The 19,665-nt window shown below is 51.0% G+C and overlaps 2 protein-coding genes across 5 annotated transcripts in view; both read left to right on the top strand.

Annotated features, from left to right (window-relative positions):
* Nucleotides 1-1,805: 1,805 nt before the first annotated feature.
* On the top strand, nt 1,806-7,997 carry LOC119154220. Its single transcript, XM_037401503.1, has 8 exons — nt 1,806-2,266; nt 2,340-2,393; nt 3,584-3,854; nt 4,713-4,786; nt 6,266-6,371; nt 6,700-6,973; nt 7,561-7,639; nt 7,941-7,997. Exons 1-8 carry the CDS (start codon nt 2,234-2,236, stop codon nt 7,995-7,997), a joined length of 948 nt encoding a protein of 315 aa, XP_037257400.1. The 5' UTR covers nt 1,806-2,233.
* A 4,574-nt stretch (nt 7,998-12,571) lies between these two features.
* Nucleotides 12,572-19,665, top strand: part of AACS (acetoacetyl-CoA synthetase) — a 45,522-nt gene continuing 38,428 nt past the window's right edge. The window contains exons 1-4 of one of the 4 annotated variants that reach the window (XM_037375322.1): nt 12,572-12,809; nt 13,493-13,695; nt 14,412-14,534; nt 17,790-17,893. In XM_037375322.1, coding sequence (XP_037231219.1) covers nt 14,417-14,534; nt 17,790-17,893 — 222 coding nt within the window. In that variant the 5' untranslated portion in view covers nt 12,572-12,809; nt 13,493-13,695; nt 14,412-14,416. Of the gene's footprint in view, nt 12,810-13,492; nt 13,696-14,190; nt 14,535-17,789; nt 17,894-17,913; nt 19,246-19,665 lie in introns of those variants that run through there. The other 3 variants (XM_037375323.1, XM_037375325.1, XM_037375324.1) reach the window with 3 other exon arrangements.

The raw sequence follows: 19,665 nt of genomic DNA, 5'->3' as shown, positions 1-19,665 counted from the left end.
AGCTCACGCACCCTCAAGCTGTGGATCGCTGTTGCGTACACATCCTTGTTCTTCCACCTGCAAGGGCAGAGATCCAGGACAAAAAGGAGAGCGCGTAAGAGCCCTCGTGCCCTGCCCCAGCCGCAATGAGGAGAGCACGGAACCGCATTGCGCAGCCGCCGGCCGGGCTGGCCCGGGCGCAGGGCTGAAGCACCGCCAGGAGCAGTGGGGCGGGGCCGAGTGCATCGGCGGGGCGGAGCCTGGCCGTGGAAGGGAAGGGGGCGGGTCCCGGCCGGGAAAGGGGGTGGGGCCTGGCCGCGTGCCACCGCCCGTTGCCACGGTGCTGGGGAGCGCGGGTCGATTGTTGCGTGGATTGTTGGGTCGATTGTTGGGTGCGTTGTTGGGTGGATTGTCAGGTGCGTTGTTGGGCTGGACCCATCCCCGCAGAGCTGGGAGCGCCCACAGCCGGGAGCGGGGAGCAGCTCTGCCAGTGCTGCGCCGCACCAGGCCCCTCGCACTGCCGTAGCCGCTTTCCCTGCAGTGCTGAGAGCGCAGCCGTCTCTCCTGAGCTCTCTGCTCACCTACCCACGTCCCTAGCCACCTGCCCACCCACCCACCCACCCCCGTCCCCATCTTCCTTCCCCCCTACACACCCACCTCCCTCACCATCTTCCTCCCTACACACCTGCCCCCCGCCAGGGAGGCCCGGGGCCGAGGCAGCAGGAGGAACCCGGCTCTTCATCCCAGGACACAGCCATGCCCTCGGCCGCCGATAACCAGGCGGCAACGCTGCGGTGCGGTCACTGGTAAGGCATGCAGCGGAGGCTGCCAGGGGTCTCCGGGAGCCATCACTGCACACACATCCATACGTATCCCCTTGACACGCTGCCACGGGCTGGGAGGGGCAGCTCACTAACGAACATGCCCCCTTCATTACAAACGGCTGGCATGTGGTTCTGCAGTGTCAGGGCCTGACAACCTGCTCAGCCTTGACTCAAGTTTCTGACTTGAGCACGTAGGCAGGAACCAAAGTATTTGGTAGAAACAAAGACTTGGTTTTCAGCGAGGCACACGTGAACTCCATGGTTCCAAGTTCCGGTTCAGCATCTGGCAGAAGCCGGGATGTTGAAAACAGAACCAAGAGGCACCTCCTGCTTCTCTCTGATGACGCTTCCCTTTTCCCAGCCACACCGGTGTCGGTAATACATTCGCCGACAGCGATGCCAGCTCAGAAGTTACCTCCTGAGTACAAGCAACTAAAGACATTCCCTTTTTTTCCCCAAAGGGACGTGGGACTCCAAGCAGTTTCTGGCAGCATCAGCCCGGCTGGTTTGCAAGCAGCTGTGTACGTGCAGTTGAGATGCTGCTGTTGGACTTTGCTGCTTTGCCGGGCTGTTGCCTGCTCGGGATCTGGCCAAGGAGAAAACTGAACAGCTCTGCTGGTTTTCTCCTTGGTGACATGGGAAGGCACAACAGGTTATAGAACTAATGTTGGTGTTCTGAGTTGTGCTTTAGTCTGGGGAGCATCGTCTAGAACGGATGCTACCTGCCTGAGGCAGGAACAAGGGCGAAGCTCAGAGTGCCTCAGTTCTTTTTGGATCTTCTCTGTTTGTAAGCCTTGCCTTGTCCTCCAGACAGGAAAATGAGTCTTTTTTTGGGAAGGGGGTGAGCGGAGGAGTGTTGGCTCCAGAGTAAGATGGCTACTGCTATCATTCACTGAGCAAATCTGGCCCAAGAGGGTCTGTTCTGTAGTTTTTCCGAGCAGAGCACTGTTCGACCTCTCATAGCCCGGTTAGTTTCAGGAAGAAACTGTCATCTTCACGGATGAGTTTACTAATTAGTTCATCACCTTGAACCTGGTGATAACTTGTTTATGCTGCAAAATTTGCCTTTCTCATAATGAAACCCACCCCCCTTGATTTTATCTCCATGTAGTGTGAACATTGTGACCTTTGCATGCTATAGGCGTTAATATCCCACCTATGAAGGAACGTGGAGGCCTGGCTGGGCTTGCCTTGCTCTTTAGTTACTCGGTTCTCTAAACCATGAATTCATCAAAAGCTTTCTTAGGATTTTTGTGCTGTGAAAAACTGCTTGCAACTGTGGTCAGTGTTATTTTCTGCAAAGTAACCTCTGTGATGTTTCTCATAGCAACAAGGATATTCCTGCCTCTAATTTCACGATTCATGAAGTCCACTGCAGCAGATTTCTTGCAGCGTGCCAGTACTGCGAGGTTTACATCCCAATTTCGGAAATGAAGAACCATTTTGCATCTGAGCACGTGGAGGTGAGAAACGCATTCCTCCTCTAAAACTGCTGTCCTCTGTGGCAATTAATCTCATGAGGTCTGTTTATTGTAGGTTACCTGCGAGTGTGGGATGAAGATGGAAAAACAACACTTGGAGGACCACAAGGTTGGTGAACATCTATTGATGTTAGGAGATGTTTTGAAGCTACTCGATGGCATTTCCAAGCACCGATTCCAGAGCCTTTCTGTCAGCCAGGAGCCGGACTGCAAATTGTGATTGAGGCACCCTTTTTATCGAGCCCTAAATTCACACCCTCTGAGAGAAGGTGGTTGGAAACTGCCTTCAAGCAGTGGAGCCTGCTCAAGTCTTCATATCCAAGGGTTATCTGCGATAATTGGTGATTTTGTCCTTGTTAGTGATGAGGATGAAAAATGGTGCGCTGTTTCAGAAACACCGAATATGATGAACTCCACTTCTTCCGGTCCTTTCACATGACGCATTTCTGACTGCTGCAGTGGTCATGTGCATTTTAATAAGTCATGATGTCCAACAGACTTTGAAAAGAGTTTGTAAAATCAACAGGGGTTTTTTCAATTTCTGACTCCAGTTGGCTGCCGTCACAGGCAATCCTGTAATCAATGTCAGCCCCTTCCCTTCCTATGGCCCCCCCTTGCAGACAGCTCTGCAAGTGCCACCTAAGTCTGCTTATTGCTGACAAACAAAGGATTTTCAAACGGTGAAGATATGACCAGGTCAAACCCCTGGAAGCACTTCATCCTGCACGTTTGTGCGTAGTGGTTCTAGTTTTGCCTGTAAAGCAAATGATGACGTATTCTTGCAGCATCTGCTATTCTAACAGGGCTTTCATCTCTCTGTAACCCCTCTGGAAGGGCAACTTACCTGTCATTCAGTCGCGGGTGAAGGACATAGGCAAGCAATTCTTGCCGAGTAGTAAGTGAGCTGTAAATCTGTTCCCTCGCAGAACACACACGGAGAAGTTTTCTTAGCAGTGCCCAGTGCAATGGGATCAGGACTGGGTTTTGAGACTGGCCCTGAAAGCTATCTTCAAGAAGCACAGTGGGAAGGAATCTGCTGTCCAAGTATGACAGGTTTTAAAGGAATGTCCTGAGTCTTCGGAGTGCTTCAGCTGGCGTGTTTATGACTACACAGGTTACACAGCCTGCTGGTCTTCACATTTCTCACGTGCTATCTTACTCCAGGCTATCCTTCAGCGTAGCTTTAGATCTGGCTAAAGAAAGAATGGACCGCTCAGCTCTTCAGCAAACGGGGAACCTCCCTCCACCTTTGCCTCGCTCTTCCATATGTGAAGAATAATCCCTCGTTCTATTTTCCAGGCGTTTGTGTGCCTTCTGCGACTTGTCCTCTGCCCTTACTGCGAAATACAGCTGCCTTTGAGAGCCATGGTTGACCATGAACTTTACTGCAGCACACGGACGGAGGAATGCGAAAACTGCCACCGCTACATACTGGTGCGAGACCTGAAAGAACATCCTCGGGTCTGCGGGCTAGTGGGGGTACAAACCCGAGGAAGTGCACCGTCTGACTTTGAGGATGAGGATGCACATTTGCAAGACCTCCGGCACAGTGGAAGAGAATCAGGAACAGGTAACTGTGCTGGGCCACTGTGGGGAATGCCCAAGGGGCTAGAAAAGCAGATTTATAGCAGCTGTGTAGGGGACACCCCTTAAGGACATTAGCAGAAGCAATGTTTCAGCAGCACAAAGAAATCAGAAGCGAGGTGAGGTGCAGAGATGAGTAATAACCAGCTTCATATGGGACATTTGGCAGCCGATCCAAGCGTAAGGGTTTGTAACTCTTTCTGGGAAAACACTGGGTAATGACAGCTCCAGAGCCACTGGGAGTGGGCTGATTTTCCCGTGGAACAGAACTGCAAAGGTATAAGCCAGCTACACAGAGGACTGCTGAGGTCCCTGGGGCGAGAGCCCAGGCCACTGCCGGTTCTTTTGTCTCAAAGTATCGAGCTTCGCAATGAAAGCGGGAGTTGTTTGCTCGCGGCACATTCTGCCTGGGGTTGTGCGGCAGCTGCACTCCTCCTCGGTTAAGCAGCAGGGTAGGTAAGATCTGGATGTGGGGTCACGTCTGTAGCACTGCGCATCTCTGCAGTGACGTCCCGGACATCGCTGAGACTATTATCAGCGGGGCAGACATGAAGCGTCAGCTGGTTGTGGAAGGAGAAATGGTGCTAAAGGATTTATTGGAGGCAGTCGTGGGCTTTTTTAGCAGCCCGCTGGCTCTATCTTGGACCCCAAAACACTACTCTCACGCTGGATGGCGTGGATTTGCTGATGTGGAATGAATTCAGCAAGTGTGACTAGAGTAACTGTTGCCTTAACGTGTGCTCAGGTTGCCGTCCTGTGACACAGAACAGCAGCCTGTTGCGTAGGGATCCAACTGCGCCAGACTTCTCTCTGGTAGGGGATGTAACTCTGCTTTGCTTTGCAGATGATGAGCCCGTCACCCTGCCGTGTCAAAGTTGTGGCTTGCGGTACCCTATCTACGAGCGGATGGATCACGAGGTTTAGTATTTTCTTGTATTACCTACTGACAAATAATGATTTTGAAAGCTCTAGTAACGCAAACTAAACTAAAGGCCCTGGAGTTGCGCAACAGAAATGTTTGCCTTGCACATCCGAGTGATGTTAAAACCAGCATGTGTGGCTCACAGCTCAGGTGGGAGAGGAGCAGAGGCGTGTAACCTGTGTAGGTAAGAGGGGAAGGAGGCAACGCAGGCTGTCCATCTAGGAGATGGAGGAATGTCTCGCAGGGTAGATGTGAAGAGAGAGAGAGAGAGAAAGGTTAAGGACGTGAATCTATCGGGAGCTCAGGCTAAGCGAGGAGCGGTGGGTTTATGAAGTGCTGAGTGCCGCACAGCGCTCAGCAGGGGATTCAGACGCTTCTCGATATTGCTGCCTGGTATTTCTGCTATGGAGAGAACACCAGGTCTTGGTGCTGCTGAAGCTGTTACTGCTGTTCAAGAACACTGGACAGGTACCAACTAGACCGCTTGGTGCTTTAATGCTTCCGTACACCTAAAGAGCAGAGTCGGGGAGGGGGGTGCCCGCGGAAGAGGCAGTCCTCTGGGCTTCGCTGCTAGGACAGAGAAGCTAGGAAAACGCTACGCTCGCTCATTTTCTCTTTCACGGCTCTTTTGCATTCTTACGGTCCTAACTAGTGACGTTGTGTTTTGCTGGTTGGTTCTTCTGGGCCTTTCCTGTCCTAGGTGATAGTAAAGTCAGTATGAATAGAAATGAGATCTGACAAAATTTCATAGCTTACCACGTGTTAAATGGTCGTGCTGACAGGAAGGACAAGTCCCATCCACCTCCTATGGCAGCTGGCTGGTGGAAGACGACTTTATCTCACAAAGATAACAGATGCTTTCCTTTCTAGTTCCTATTTTTGTTTTGTGGGTTTCTGTCGTCTCCTTTTGTTATTCCTCGATGCAATTAACCGGCAGGAAAACATGACGTTATAACAAGGATAGCCAAGAGGGGCACTTCTGTGGGCAGCATGACTTGGAAATCACTGTTAAACTGATTTTTGTCTTTGCATTTGGTTTTTAAGATGCCACTCATAGCAGGCCAATATCAGGAACCTGATCAGAGCTACCCTGACAGGACTCTAGGGCTGCTTTCCCCATGCTTGGCACTGGCTTTCCAGGGTCATGTGTAGGTGTGAGAGGCACAAGCATGAACAGGAGCAGGTAGGGTTGTTGGCTGGCTGGCGGCAAGGCCCCAGCTACGGGGTGGTTCTGTTCAGCAGGACCGGCTCATGCTGCCAGGTCCAGTTTTGCTCAGGTCCTGTGATAGCCAGTCATTCTTCCTAAGCTCTGGGTAAGAGCAAATGCACGTGTCAGCAAACGATACCTACCTCTTCCGAACAAACAGTTCCCTACTAACCTTCACCTTGCTGAGGGGGGATGCTCTGCAGTGCTTTTATGGGGATAAGTCTGAATAAACTGTCATGGAAACAGACAGACATCTGTTTTGCTTTAGCTCGTCTGTGTGCTGCGCCCAGCAGCTGAGGACTCCATGCCTCCTAAAGCCAAGAGGCAGAGACAAGAATCAGCAGAGCCACCCTGGACACGAAGCAAGTGCCAAGGTATGGGCAAAACACAGACTGACACACGCACGGTTTTCCTTTACGTTGCAGGAACACTGGGCATGTTCCAAACTCAGTAGATGTTGTTACCCTGTTTGGTCTCCAAAATTTACAAATCTTCGATCCTCCACCATTTTATGCAAGAAAGATGAAATCCTTAGAACTCAGTATCCTCAAAGATCTTGGTTGCAAAGCTGTATGCTGCTGGAATGGCAGTTGGCTCTACTTTTGTTACCTGAATGGTCTTGAATCTCTCCGGCTGCATTGACTGTTTCTGTGAAGCGCTGTGTTTGTGTCATCTGAGGAGATGTTTCTCCTTGGCGCACAGGTCGCTGCATGAAGAAGGAGCCTGGACCTCCTGCAGAAGAGGCCCAGCTGCCGAGGAGACCAAGGAAAACGGCAACCGGCAGGAATGCACAGCTGCCCGCTCCCACCTCACGAGGGAAGGCCAGGAAGAAGGCGGCCGGCAAGAGGGGCAGAGCGAGGAAGAGAGGGGCCTGTGAACGTGCAGGTGCGTCACCGTCCCCTCAGAGGCCTGCCAAGTGCTCCCGCTCGGAACCCTTCACGTCCGGCCCATCGAGATATTCTCCGAGCCAGCCAAGGTAACACCTCTGCCTTCCGTTCCAGGCAGCCGCGCCGGGGCTGCCCCGAAGGGTGAGGGGCCGGCGGCGCTGCAGGAACAAGTTTTGCTCTGCTGGGAGCAGGGGCGCAGCCTCAGCCTGGCGCACTCGCGTCTTCAGGCGGCAGCGACCCAGCAGCGGCGGCAGTGACAAATGCATTTCAGTCCTCTGCCTTGTCCCCTTGCGCTGCAAACCTGGGTGCCCTCATGTGTGCTTGCAGCTGAAAGGGTGTCACTCCATGTAACGCGGCTGGTGCTTATCCACGTGTCAAACAGCAAAGGTAGACTTTTATAGCCAAGTAGAACGGGCAAAAGGGTCCCTGGGAGACAGTGTCGCAGAGCGCCTTGGTCCCTGTCCAAGGCAGCGCCCTCACCTGAGCTTTCCTCTCTGCTCTTTGAGTACAATCTGGTGGTTCTGCTCCAAAAGAAGTGGGTCAGGGCTCAGGAGAAGCTTCCTCACAGCCCCCGCAAAGTCTCCCTGGTGTGAAGGACCTGTGCTCAGTTAGCAGTGAGAGCGCTGACGTGGGTGGGCTGGCTTCCTCTGAAAGCATCCCTCTCCATCCTTGACAGCACCAGCAGCGAAGGAGAAAGCAGCCTCAGGACACAGCACACGGGCTGCTCCATGCAGCTGCAGGCGCCGGATCCAGAGGTGAGGCAGCCAGTGCAGAGCAGAGCAGAGCGCGTGGCGTCGCTCCCGCGTCGGGTGCGCTACGGCATGAAGCGCTGAGGGCTGACGTGCTGTGGGCTCGCTGCACGCTGGGCTCATCCTGAGCGGGGCTTGCTGGGAGGAGAGGGCAGCGCCTGCCCTGCTGCTCCTCACGGCGCTTTGTTCAGGGGCGTGAGCTGATGTTACAGCCCTTCCTGCACCAGCGAGGCTCTTATCAGTGGCCTCCACTCAGGGACTCTTTGCAAACAGCATTTTCACTTGTTCTTTTTCCCTTTCCCTTTAGCTGATGACCAGGAGCCAGGCAGCTTCGCAGCCACAGGGGACCGGACCCAGCAACTGATAAAGCCACGTTCGGCCCTCTGCGGACTAATTCCATGCAGTAGAAGTCATTTCTTTTAGCATAAGAAAATTACTATGTTGCCATGTCATTGAATTTCTACAGATATTGTCATTTACAAATAAATTATTTATTTTTGCACAGGAGAATTCCTATATTGCCACGTCACTGAGTTTCTACAAATTTAGATAGGTATAGGCAGTTATAGTTACAGCTGGCTATAGGCATAGGCGGCTACAGGCAGTGATCACGATATATACAGGTACTTTTAGGGTGTTCAAGTATACTACAGGTTTTCACTCCTATGATCTATGCCAGTAGCACCCCACGCTAGCGGCCCCCACCGTGACCTTGAAACCCCCCTGGGCTGTGTTTCTGTGCCGGCTCTTTGATTACTCCCTGACGCAGTGTTTCTGACCCCCTGACATTTGAGCCCCTTGTGCCAGTCAGTCTCGAGCGGAGTGAGGCCCCCCCGGAGCCGTGTGCCGCAGAGGGGTGTCTGGAGCTCCCCACCTGCAGGAGGCCAGGCTCCTTGGCTGGCGGCTGGAGCATGCCCGAGGTGCAGCGGGATGCGGGATGGAGGCCAGTGGGAAGGTGCCGGGCTGGTGCTGGGGCACTGCCACAGCCCTGGCTGCTGAACCCCTCCCTGGAGCCCAGCATCGCATCCCCCCAGGGCCCGGCCCAGCAAAGCCGCTGGCGCCTCGTGGGGACGGGGAGTCTGCGCCTCCGCCACACATCCTTGGGGGTCACCTGTGTGCCCAGGACATGGAGAGGGGGGTGGCGGCAGCCGGGGATAAGCTCTGAGCCGGGGCTGCCCTTGGGGACACTTGTTAGTAGTATAGACTCATGTAGTATGCAAAAGTTTACATTCTAAAAAGAGTTAAATGTTTTCTCCAAATACAGTGCAATCCCCAAATGACATATGGAATATAGTAGGCTAATGTCAGAAAATGACATCTCTGTTCAGTGCACTATCAGCATGAGGTCAAGGGATTCTGAAGGGTCTCGTGTCTTTTACTCTTGAGAAACTCTGACTCAGATGTATAGGATGAAATTCAGCCCAATTAATGAATGGACTCCCTCTTCTGATAGGTTTCACGTTGATTTTCCCTGACTAACCAGGCTAAGAAAAGACCAGTTGGGAAGTATAAGTCAGAGGATGTTATCAGCTCCTTCTGGAGTGAAACCCAATCAGGATGTTAGCAGAGCGAAGTAAGAATCCCCAAGAGACAGAAAAGTGCTTTATTGCCTTCAGAGCACGTTCTGACTCATTGTTAATTGACAGGAGCCAAGTTAGACAAGGCAGGAACACAGCGATGGCAATACACAGAGCCATAGGTTTGCAGTGTAGATTCTGCACTGACGGCGTGAGCTGGGGCGTAAAACGCATGCTAAATTGTCCAACAAGAACCCCAAAGCACGGGGGATCCCAACACCCTCCCCAGAGCTTCTTGTTGTGCTCGGGACGGTGTAGGTGGCCCATGCCCACGTCTGCGCACTACCCAGCATCTCTGCTCTGAAAACAACAGGGCTGATCTCTGCTTTTACCAGCCCCTTCCCAGGGAGTTCCCGCAGAGTCAGGAGTGCAGCCTGTAGCTCTCCCAGTCACTGGAAGAACCTGAAGTATCTCTTTCCAATTTTACATGCTGTGTCTTTGACGATTAAACCTCGTGGCTCAGCCTAAATCCAGTTGCTGAGTAGCTGAGTAGACATCTAGAATATAGACATCTTTGCTATGGCCTTCTTCCCAGTTTCAGTCTGGCAAAAACACTTATTTTCACATTTAGCAGAATGGCCCAGACCTCCTACTATTTTATTTATTTATATTTGGCCCTGAAAGGGTTGGGCTCAGATCCAGGAAGGTAGTTAGGATCTTGATTTCAGCAGCGTATAGATTCTTTATATATTTATAAATGGTGCTTTTGTTCTCTTTCAAGGTCGTCCTGAAATTGCTGATACGTTAATACCTGTGTATATTCTGAAGTCTACCTCATACTCTTCCAAAACGGGTTGGTAACAGATGACAGGTATTTTTGAGGTGCTTATCAGGTTTCTGGTTTTCTGCCCTCAGTGTTGTGCTGTGCCTAGACTCCCAGCACGCAGTAAAGTGTCTGCTTCTAGGGCATTTCTTGCATGTAAAGAACCTGGAGGTACAAAACCACGACAGTCATATAATTAACTGTCATGTGTGTTGTCTTCTGCACCAGTTGCAATTCTCTGCTTCCAGTTGGCATGGACTTCCCTGGGTCCCCTTGTGCTGTTTCTGGTTCAGTGGGTCTTGTTTCTGCAAATTCGGGGACATTCCTCTTTCTCTATGTGAGTTTCCATCCTGAGTTCCCCTCAAAATCGCTTCTGCAAAGTGCTTGTTTTTTCTTTCCACCCATTCTTCACAGAGGCTCAGAGGCCTATTTTATTGTCTGCCTTTAGAAGCCTGCGCTCAGGGTTGGCCTTCATATGAGGTCAGGATATTTTGGGAATCTTCCCTGGTATTTAATTGATTTCCTAACCTGTCTCAGTGGGCCTATTTCAGGTACGTTCATCTCTCCAAATCTGCAGCTCTTATGAAATTACACAGTATTTCACCCTTCTCATTATAAATAAATGAAATCACGTCTGCTCAAAGAATACATTGCATCACGGCATGAAATACTGATCTCATCCACATTAAACTTATAAAATTAGGACAACTGTGAGGTTTCTGGAAAGATCCTCTGATGAGGGTCTGAACTGGACAGAAGAAGCGTGAGGGTACTTGTGTTTCCTGATCTGCACTAGAAACTGCATAAGATGTCTTACTCAGATACAGGTATTTAACAGCAATCTGAACAGTATTTAGAATAAATAGGGGTCCTCGAGATGCCAAAATGTAGCAGATCGTGGGGTTCTCCTTTTTTTTTTTTTTTCTTTCCTTTCAGGGCAAAATAAAAAAGGCATAGCCTTGAAGGACACCTGGTGTTACTACGGACCAGTCCTTAACCTCACTGACCCTTATTTTTCTGTCTTTACTTCATCTCACAGCCTCAACTTGTCACAGCTGACGGCTTTATGACCTCTTGTCATTGTAGGCCTTCTCTCTTCATGTTTTGCTACTAGCTCTGTGAGGCTTTTCTTGCAATGTGTCACTGCTGCTTTTTCTTCTTTTTCCCTTTTTGATTTTTTTCTTCCTCTCTTTCTGCAAATGCTTTTGATTTTGATTCTGGTTACTTGTATCCTGACACCATGTAGAGGTTGCAGAGATCATGGATGTCAAACAAGCCAGAAGTTTCTTGTTCTAATGCAGACTCATTAACCAGCTGTGAATATACACTGTGAATATAGGAATTTTTTAAAACTTTCCAAAATCTTTAGATTTCCTCATCCATTGTTGGATCAATGGATCATGGTCAGGTCTCAGCATACCGCACAGATTGCCGTGAGGTATTATTACAAAACATTTATCTCACAGGTCCCTGCATTTCATCGCTGATGTTAATTTCACAGTCTGACTCCAGCTTTGTTACCTTATGAGGCCATAAGCAAGGTAGTGCCATCATCATCCTTTTTACTGTTAATGGGATCAGAATCTTCTTTTGAAGGGCCTCTAAACTAATTTAATCTAAAGCAGAAAACATGATTTCATTTTTAAGGTATTATTACTATTAGTAGGTATAAAGCACGGCTTAAAAAGGTTTGAAAATGGTCAATTCCGGTTAATCTTATTCAGGCTAATTTCCTCCAGCTATCCTAATCTAGTCTCCAAACTATTTTTAGTAGTCACGGAGGTCCCATTCATGCCCACTTTCTCGTTAAAAGCTGCTTGATTTTCCTTCTTTTCCTTCCCGCTTTTCCAAAGTCACTTTTGAAAGAAAGGAAAACCGGTTTTCCTTGAGGCAAGACTAGACAGAGGGCAAGGGACATGGAGGCATAACCCACTCTAAGGAAGGCCGTAATAGTAAAACTGCTGCTAATAAATGAGAAGCTCTGACAGGCTTTCCTAGAAGCCCAAGTGTAATCACCGAATTCCCAGCCCACCCCTTCCTCCTTGAGCAGTAAGTGGGTCAGTCCATTTTAAACTGCCTTTTTCAGCTCTGCGAGAGGATTTTTGGTCCCTTCTCAGGTGATTTGGCTGCCCATTTTCTTTCTAGATGCACAGGTTGCTTTGGGTGAGGAAGGCTGCTGGGCTGCTGGTGCTTTTTTATCTTAAAACGCGTAATACGGCGACCACCGACGTGACACGCCGGTCTCGCCTCAGCGCTGAGGGGCCTCCCGGAGGGGCCCTCCCTCCCGCCGAGCAGGATGAGAGCTCTGCTCCGATTGGGCACACCTCCTTCTGATCCGGCTGTTCATTGGTGGACAGGGAAGCGCCTTTGCGAGAGCTCTGCGGCAATTGGTTCTTTACGGTGCCAGCTCTCCCGCCGTCAGCCCAGCCGTGAGGAGAGCAGGCTCTGGGCTGATGTGGGGCCAGGCGCGTGGCAGCCAATCAGGCGCGCCGGCGTCGTGGCCGCCGTGCGCCGCGCGGGATCCGTCCGCCGCGCGGGGCCGCCCGGTCCCAGGCCACCTGAGGGGCGGCGGCGGCGGCGGCGGGGCGGGCTGGGCGGTGGCCCCTCAGCCACGGCGCGGCGGGGAGCGGCGGAGCGGGGAATGCCTCGGGCCGCGGGGCACGAAAGTGAGGTAAAAATGGGAGATTTCAGGTTTGTTTCCAGTAGCCACAGGGAGTGCGTCAACGCCCGGCCGTGGCAGCTTCACCTGGAAGTCATGTCAGGTGTAATTCTGGGAGACCTGTAGAAAACCTGACGCAAAGCTCACCTTTACACCCCAGAGCAGGACAGACTGGGGGTAAGTTGATGTGGAGAGCTAGGGGCTGCCCTCGAGATCCCTAGCAGAGGGCTGTACTGACACTGATGTGTGCCGCAATACCTTGTATCCGAAGCCAGTACGTATATCCGCATCGGTTAGCAGTCTTGCTACTGTAATAAATGTCTTGACATCCCAAAGGGCAAAAAAATGTGTTTTCCATAGGCATGCAGAGAGATGGAGTTTCTAGGTCGTTTTTCTCTGCCACAGGCTGCGGCTCCCAAGCCCAGATGAAACGGTGGAAGGGCCAGGCCCGGGCCTGGAGCAGGCATCCCGTGTGCCTGCTTTACCTCAGGCCTTGGCAGCCTGTCCGCGCCACAGATTTCACACCTCCACTGACCTCTCCCAGCGCTGCTGCCAAGGCAAGGGAGGCACTTAAAAGCAAATAATGTGGCCTATTTCCATCCCCAGCCTCTCTGAGTCCTCTGGGCTCTGGAGAGTTACTTGAACATACGCTATACGTACAGTCTTTCTTGAGGCAAGTCACTGCAGGATTGTTCAAGTCAAGTTGCCATGGCCTTCAAATTGAATAAAGTGGCAGTATTGCAGCAGCACAAAAATCGGAATGAAAGTTATAGGAAGTGTACTACTACTACTACGACATGTCTTTTACTTTCATATTTACACTGTATGCCTAATTTACCATCTAATTTGTGTTTTTCTAGGCTTCCCTGAATTAGAAGGGAAATCACGACCTTGAAAGTAACATTTACAGAAGCAGTACGTATGCACCGTGACTTGAGCGTTGCTATGGAGCACTTTGTTACCACCGCTTCTTGGTGAAAATCGGCTGTTGTGACATTGCAATTGCCAGCAAGAGCCAGACCTCGCATTTTGAAAGAAGAGAAGCAATCGATTTTAATCTGAGGTGCGAGCTCTGTAGGCAGAGCGCGTTACAAAAGCGTAACTGGGATAGTGAGGCTGTGGAGAAAGGCAGCTCTTGCCTCATTGTGGGTCCAAGACATCTGTCAGCGGAGACTGCTTCAGACCTGGGGGTGGGGGGGTGGAAATGCCAAAGCAGCAGCAGTTTTGCAGATGTGGAAAGAACGAAGCGATGGTGTGTGTCCCCCCCACCCCACCCCGCTGCCCGCACCGCGTGTGGTGGCCCTCAGGGGCGGCGGGGCTCTGCGCGTTAGTCCGGTGTTTCCGTCGCTCCCCGCGGCGGGGGCTGCCCTCAAGGCGGGGGCCGGGGGGATACGAGGCGACCCCCAGTCGGGAGGAGCGCGGGGGCCGCTGCCGCCGGAGGGGAGGTACCGCTCGCCGGGGGGAGGCCGGGCGCTGCCGCCGTGAGGGGCCTCGCCGCAGCCGCTGCTGAGCCGGACGGGGGCCGGCGCCTGCCCCCCGTTCACCCCGCACGACCGAGGGGGTGACTCGCCCTGTCCCGGCGGGCGGGGCGGTGCGCAACGCCCCGCACTCTTTTCTCCTCCGGCGGAAGGTTACGGGGTGCGGCGACCGGGGAGGGACCGGCCGCCCTTAAAGCGTGCGGCCGGAGGAGGGCGAGCGTAGTCAGGGCTGGGGCGGGGCGGTGTGGGGTGGGTTTCCCGCGGTACTGGCGGTAGCTCGCTGTGCTTGCTCGCCTGACAGCCACCATGTCCCGGGAGCCCGAGATCATGGAGTCGCAGGTGATGTGGGAGCCTGACACGAAGCGCAACACCCACATGGACCGGTTCCGCGCCGCCGTGGCCAGCAGCTGCGGGCTCCGCCTGGGTGAGCGCCGGGCGGGGGGGCCCTGGGGGCCGTGCTCTGACTGGGGGAAGGGGGAGGAGGGGGGGAAGTCGTGCGGGGCTCTGCTTCCCCGGGGCTGGCCTTACCGCGGTGGCTGCGGGCAGTCTGCCTGTCCCGGATAGCCGGGTGGGGGGCAAGGCGCCTGCACACCCCACCTGGGGCGGGGGTGGGGGGTGAGGTGTCCCAGGCTGCGAGAGGGATGCTCGGCTTGTGCCTGGGGTAGAGGTCTCCGGTGCAGCATCTCGTGTAGCGTGAAGATCCAGGCTGATGGGGCATGCAAACAGCCTTTGCTGCGGCTGCCGGGTGGCAGCCCAGGCGGCGGCCGTGCTGGTACCAGCTCTGTGCTCCCGGCTGCTCCTGTGTGGGCCAGGCCCTGCGTGCAGGGTTTTCCTTGGGCCTGGAGCGATGCTGTGGTGACTTGGTGGTGTAAGGGGATGTGGGAAGGAGGGATCTCTGCCACCGTGGCTGTGAGGCTCCTGTGAGCCTTAGTATAGTGCTTTAATGGTATACATATGTGAGATCTGAATTAAGGCCATGCTCGTCTTTCTTTGTGATGAGTATGTTTTTGTAATATTTAAACACGCTGGGAAGGGAAAGGTGATGTGTAAGCTGGTTCAGGGGTGGAAGTTTTGGTTCTTTTGCTGTGCATCTGCCTAAGCTCTAGAACTTAAAGCTCTGCTTCATGCTCATTCAGAAATGCCTGTATGGCTGTGAATAGGTGTGCAGTCCTTGCAGCTGGAAACAACCTGTCAGTTTTGAGTGTAGTACCCCTTTGAGTAGGGGCTTGGACCTCCAGAGGTGGCTTTCAACCCAGATTGCCATGGTTTTCCAGTGACTGTGGTGGTGTCTCTGGGGTTATCAGGAGCCAGCGGTGCTGGCTGTGTGGGTTCATTCACATCATGAGCCAGGTGGATGCCAGTGCATGTGGGGGTCACATAAACCAGCTTGGTTTATGCCGTCTGGTTTCCCAGAGTGTCTGGGGACGGGGTTGACTTGTGTAGCTTTCCTGTAATGGCTTGTCTGATGGGGACTGGAGGGAGTGGTTTTGGCAAGTGGCCTGACAAGCTTGTCAGTGCAGTATAAATGTGTCTGTGGCATAAGCAGACATATTCTGGAGTAGTAGCAAAGTAGCTAGTGCTTCTAGCGGTTCCTGTCTGGAAGACAATTGCGTACCTCGCTTGGGAACTTACTGTGTCGGCAAGCCAGGTCATTACTCTGACTGGTGGGGGATTTCCCATTATCGTGTCAGAACTCCTGCTACATAGGAAGTAAGCTACTACAGGTTTTTAGCTAACTCCTGAGTAGAAAAGCCATGTAACTGGTACTTGTATGATCAAGACCAAATACAGTTTCAGATGGGCTTCCCATGTTTACGGATGTAGCAACTAGAATTCTTTTCAGTCCATTTTGAAGTGGCTGTCTCCATTCAAAAGTGGATTCCTGGGCGTATATAGAAACTTTTGTCAAGTTCCATTAGATTTGAAGCGGCGTTCATTGGTCTGTGTGCTATGCAACAATGAAGAATGGATTCTTTATGTAACGTTAAGATGTGGACTCGCCGAGGAGAGCTGAGGGCAATGTAACCCTTTGAACAGCATGGCTCTGTCCAACCCTGAAAACATAGTGACAAGATGCAGTGTTTGACTGCTGGCTAAGAGGACTATGCCCTGAAGGACTTGCATGCTAAAGCTCATTTTGGGGTCAAACCGTGTAGACAAGACAGAACGGACTGTTCATGTTATAAGAAATCAAGTTAGTGGTGACTTGTAGCTTTTTGCATTTATCAGATTACTTGGAGCAACTGGTACAACTGATTATTATTATTTTTTTTTTCTTCTTTGAAGGAGGAGATGGAAATTTGAACTTTCCTCTGGTAAAGTCTTAGCCCCACGCCAGCTGATGTGCGTTGTATAGAGTGGTGAAGAGTAACTGGGGTGGAGTGTAAAAATAAAAAAAGGCTGTAGGAGGCTGAGGCAATATGTAGGCAGAAGCTGAGTTACGGAGAAGGGTCTTTGTGTCTGTGGCAGTAATACCTAGGGAGCAATCTGATATCGATGGAAAAGACTGAGTGGAATAAGATGTGGAAGGGGCAGACTGGGTGGGGAAACAGCTGTAGTGATCGAGTGTAAGTGTAGAGATGGCTTGGAATGGGTTTTTTTTTTTCCTCTTATAAAGCTGGAAGATGTCCTCCTTGTAGGAGGAGGATGCAAAGATGATTTCTGAAGCAGAGCTGGATAACAGAATGACAAACCAAAGAGAATTCGAGAAAATGACTTCAGGTGGTTTAGCTGGAAGCATTAAATAGGAAGCACAGTTGGCAGAGCAGGAAACTGTTAGTACTGTCACTTATGGCAGACTTGTATTCAATTTGGCTGTTGGCACAGCTTCAGACAGTGTGGCCATGACTTGGGAGTGTCACTTTCAAGCTGGTGATGAGGAATCAGCTTCAGTTATTCATACCCAAGACTGTTCTACACGCTGAATTTCAGTATTTGGTTTGAATTGTGGAGTTTTGATATGCATTCCTCGGGTTACTTGATTGGTATCACAGTCATGCAAGATTTAAACTGCTTGCTTCCATGTTTTTAATGTCGGGTCACGGTTTTACTATCTAGCTAGTAAACATCTCTTTTTAGCTTCATTCATGCTGGTTTAGCATGAGAAGGTAAGCTGCAGTCTGTCAGACCCCTTATTCGTTAAGGAATAATGCATGCTTCCTTTGTAACAGTGCTGTTGATGCTACAGTTAGATGACAAGTGCATCTAATCTCCGTGTTGCCATGCTCTTGGAGGTCTTTGGTCCCAGACTGGAGCCATAAGGGTTCTTGTCAGGAAGACTTGTTTATCTTCTGCTGTATTAAATCATTTGGTTGATGATACGATGGGGAGCGGAAATACCAGTGAGCGGGACAGAGTCTCTGAAGTATCTCATCTTTGGTTTCACTGAGGGAGTGGGTAGATGTTGCACAGAGTTACTGGAAGAGGTCTCTGTCTCTGTGGTGGTGAATGGCTTGTAACGGGTGAAATGTTGCCGTGTGTTCAGGTAGACCGTTTCTGTTGATGCTATAGTCACTTGCCCTGTACAGAAGGGATCTGTTCTGACCTACTCTATGTGATCAGTTTGACCTTACTAGTTGTTTTAGCCACAAATTTTCTTTATCCAGGATCTCTGTAATTATAGTTTGTTTACATTCCTATAATTCTCTACATAATGCTAACGGGTATCTATTACTTCTAGCCAACTACAATGACTTATACCAGTGGTCAGTGGAATCCTTCTCAGACTTCTGGGCAGAATTCTGGAAGTACAGTAACATTGTATGTTCTCGCCTGTATGATGAGGTAAGTGTTTCTCTTGGTCAAGTGCAACGCAAGATGGGAATAAACCAGTTTTACAATCAGTCTTTTGACCTGTTCCTGGAACCTTTGCAAGTGATGTGAGGAATCTGTCGAGTGTACAGTCCTGAATTTCCTTGTGTGGTGGGTGGTGGTGTTCTGTTGCTGGTACACATTAGGACAGTGAAATCGCGAAGTTCTGTTGTCCTAAACAGTTCTGCTGTAGTGTCCTTGTGGTTATTGTGCTCTCGTATACCTTGCAAGTCCTGGCTGCTTGTGGGGAGTCTACCAATATACTGCTTTCTGCTCTTAGATCATGCTGGCAGAATATCATCTTGATTTTGTAAATGCTGGCATGCAGTCAAGTTCATGTTTATGTTCCCTGAGTCAGCTTATCTGATAAGCACACCTCTTGCACTCTGGTTTTGTAGAACTGGTTGTGGAAGTCTCTGCAACCAGATGTAGGCTTGAAATGTCTCTGAGGGAACGGTAGTGGTTGACTGCAGTCACAGGTGGAATACCAGACCATGCTGCGGTGTTGCCTTGAGGTAAAGGTGACCTTGAAGCTCTTGCGCATGGAGGGCAAAGCTGGAGCCCTTGGTACAGCCCTGTTGTAGGGTATCGGCATCACCCTGTGGTTTTCCATCTGAGGAAGATGATTGGCTAATTACTTTAAGAGCTCGACACAGGGGAGCCTTCCTTGGATTTAGTAAAGAGAGGACTGGACTTCTGTCTTAATCCCTGGAGGCCATCTGTTCCAAGCACACTCGGAGTACTGGCAGTTTTGCAGAGGGAACTGGTAAGTTTCTTTTGCCTCTTCCTGTCTTAGAGATTTCTGTGCTGTGTGATATGATAAAGTGGTTCCTCCTGCTGTGAAACTGTGCTCGGGTGTTGTGATGTGACCCACCCTTTAGAAAGGTGAATTGAGCAAGAATGTAAGAATTAGCCTGCCTTTTGAAGTATGTAGTCTGAAGACTAAACATTGATCTTTTATCTTCTCTAGATGGTAGTTCAAAATCTGACCGGGTTGTATTTGCATCCTGTATTTTCTTGACATACTCTGTGCTGCTAGCAAGGCCATCTTTCTAAATTTCCACATGAATGCAAATTGTCCTGAGCAAGTAGTTCAGAGGAGCTGTTTTGCACCTGCGTATCTGTACTGAGCAAGCTGGACAGTAACACTTTTCTCTTGCTTTGCAGGGCCGGTGCTCCTGGAAGTCTGGCCCTCCAGACACCGCCAGTGGCGGCTGAACTGGAAGGGAGGCTGAAGCAGGCAGCGGTGGCTTAAAAACGCAGGTTTCCTGAGGATAAGGAGCAAGAAGACGAGGATGTTTAGGAAGGCTTTAGCCAGACTACTTGTGAGCTTCTGGGCCCCTGCGTGCCTGTTCTCACATCATGGCGAGACCATTGTAGATCTTAAAACGGGAGCAGCAGTCAGCTGACAGACAAGTACTGCAGGAGATCCTTGACTCACTTTTAATGGCTATTGCTGTTTGCCTCTAGCTTCCCCCTAGTGTCAGCTTCAAGGCTTGGCTCCAGCTTTGAGCATCAAAGCTGACTTGCTGTTGGTCCTTACCATGGGTCCTTTTCTGTTGTATGTCAGGAGGAAAGGCTGGTCACAGTAACTGAGCTGTTCTGTGGTAGCTAAAGAGCTGAGAAGGTTTGATTTGAAGTGTCGTATGACTTGATCCTTGCTGCTTGTTGGAAGTAAGCATTATGCTTTGGGGAAGATAGTTTTTTTCATGAACTGGAGATGACTCCTTTGTCCCCAGCCAGGT

The sequence above is a fragment of the Falco rusticolus genome, chromosome 1 (assembly GCF_015220075.1).
Source record: "Falco rusticolus isolate bFalRus1 chromosome 1, bFalRus1.pri, whole genome shotgun sequence".
In the NCBI taxonomy this organism is placed as follows: domain Eukaryota; kingdom Metazoa; phylum Chordata; class Aves; order Falconiformes; family Falconidae; genus Falco; species Falco rusticolus.
This window is presented reverse-complemented; position numbering and strand designations above follow the sequence as displayed.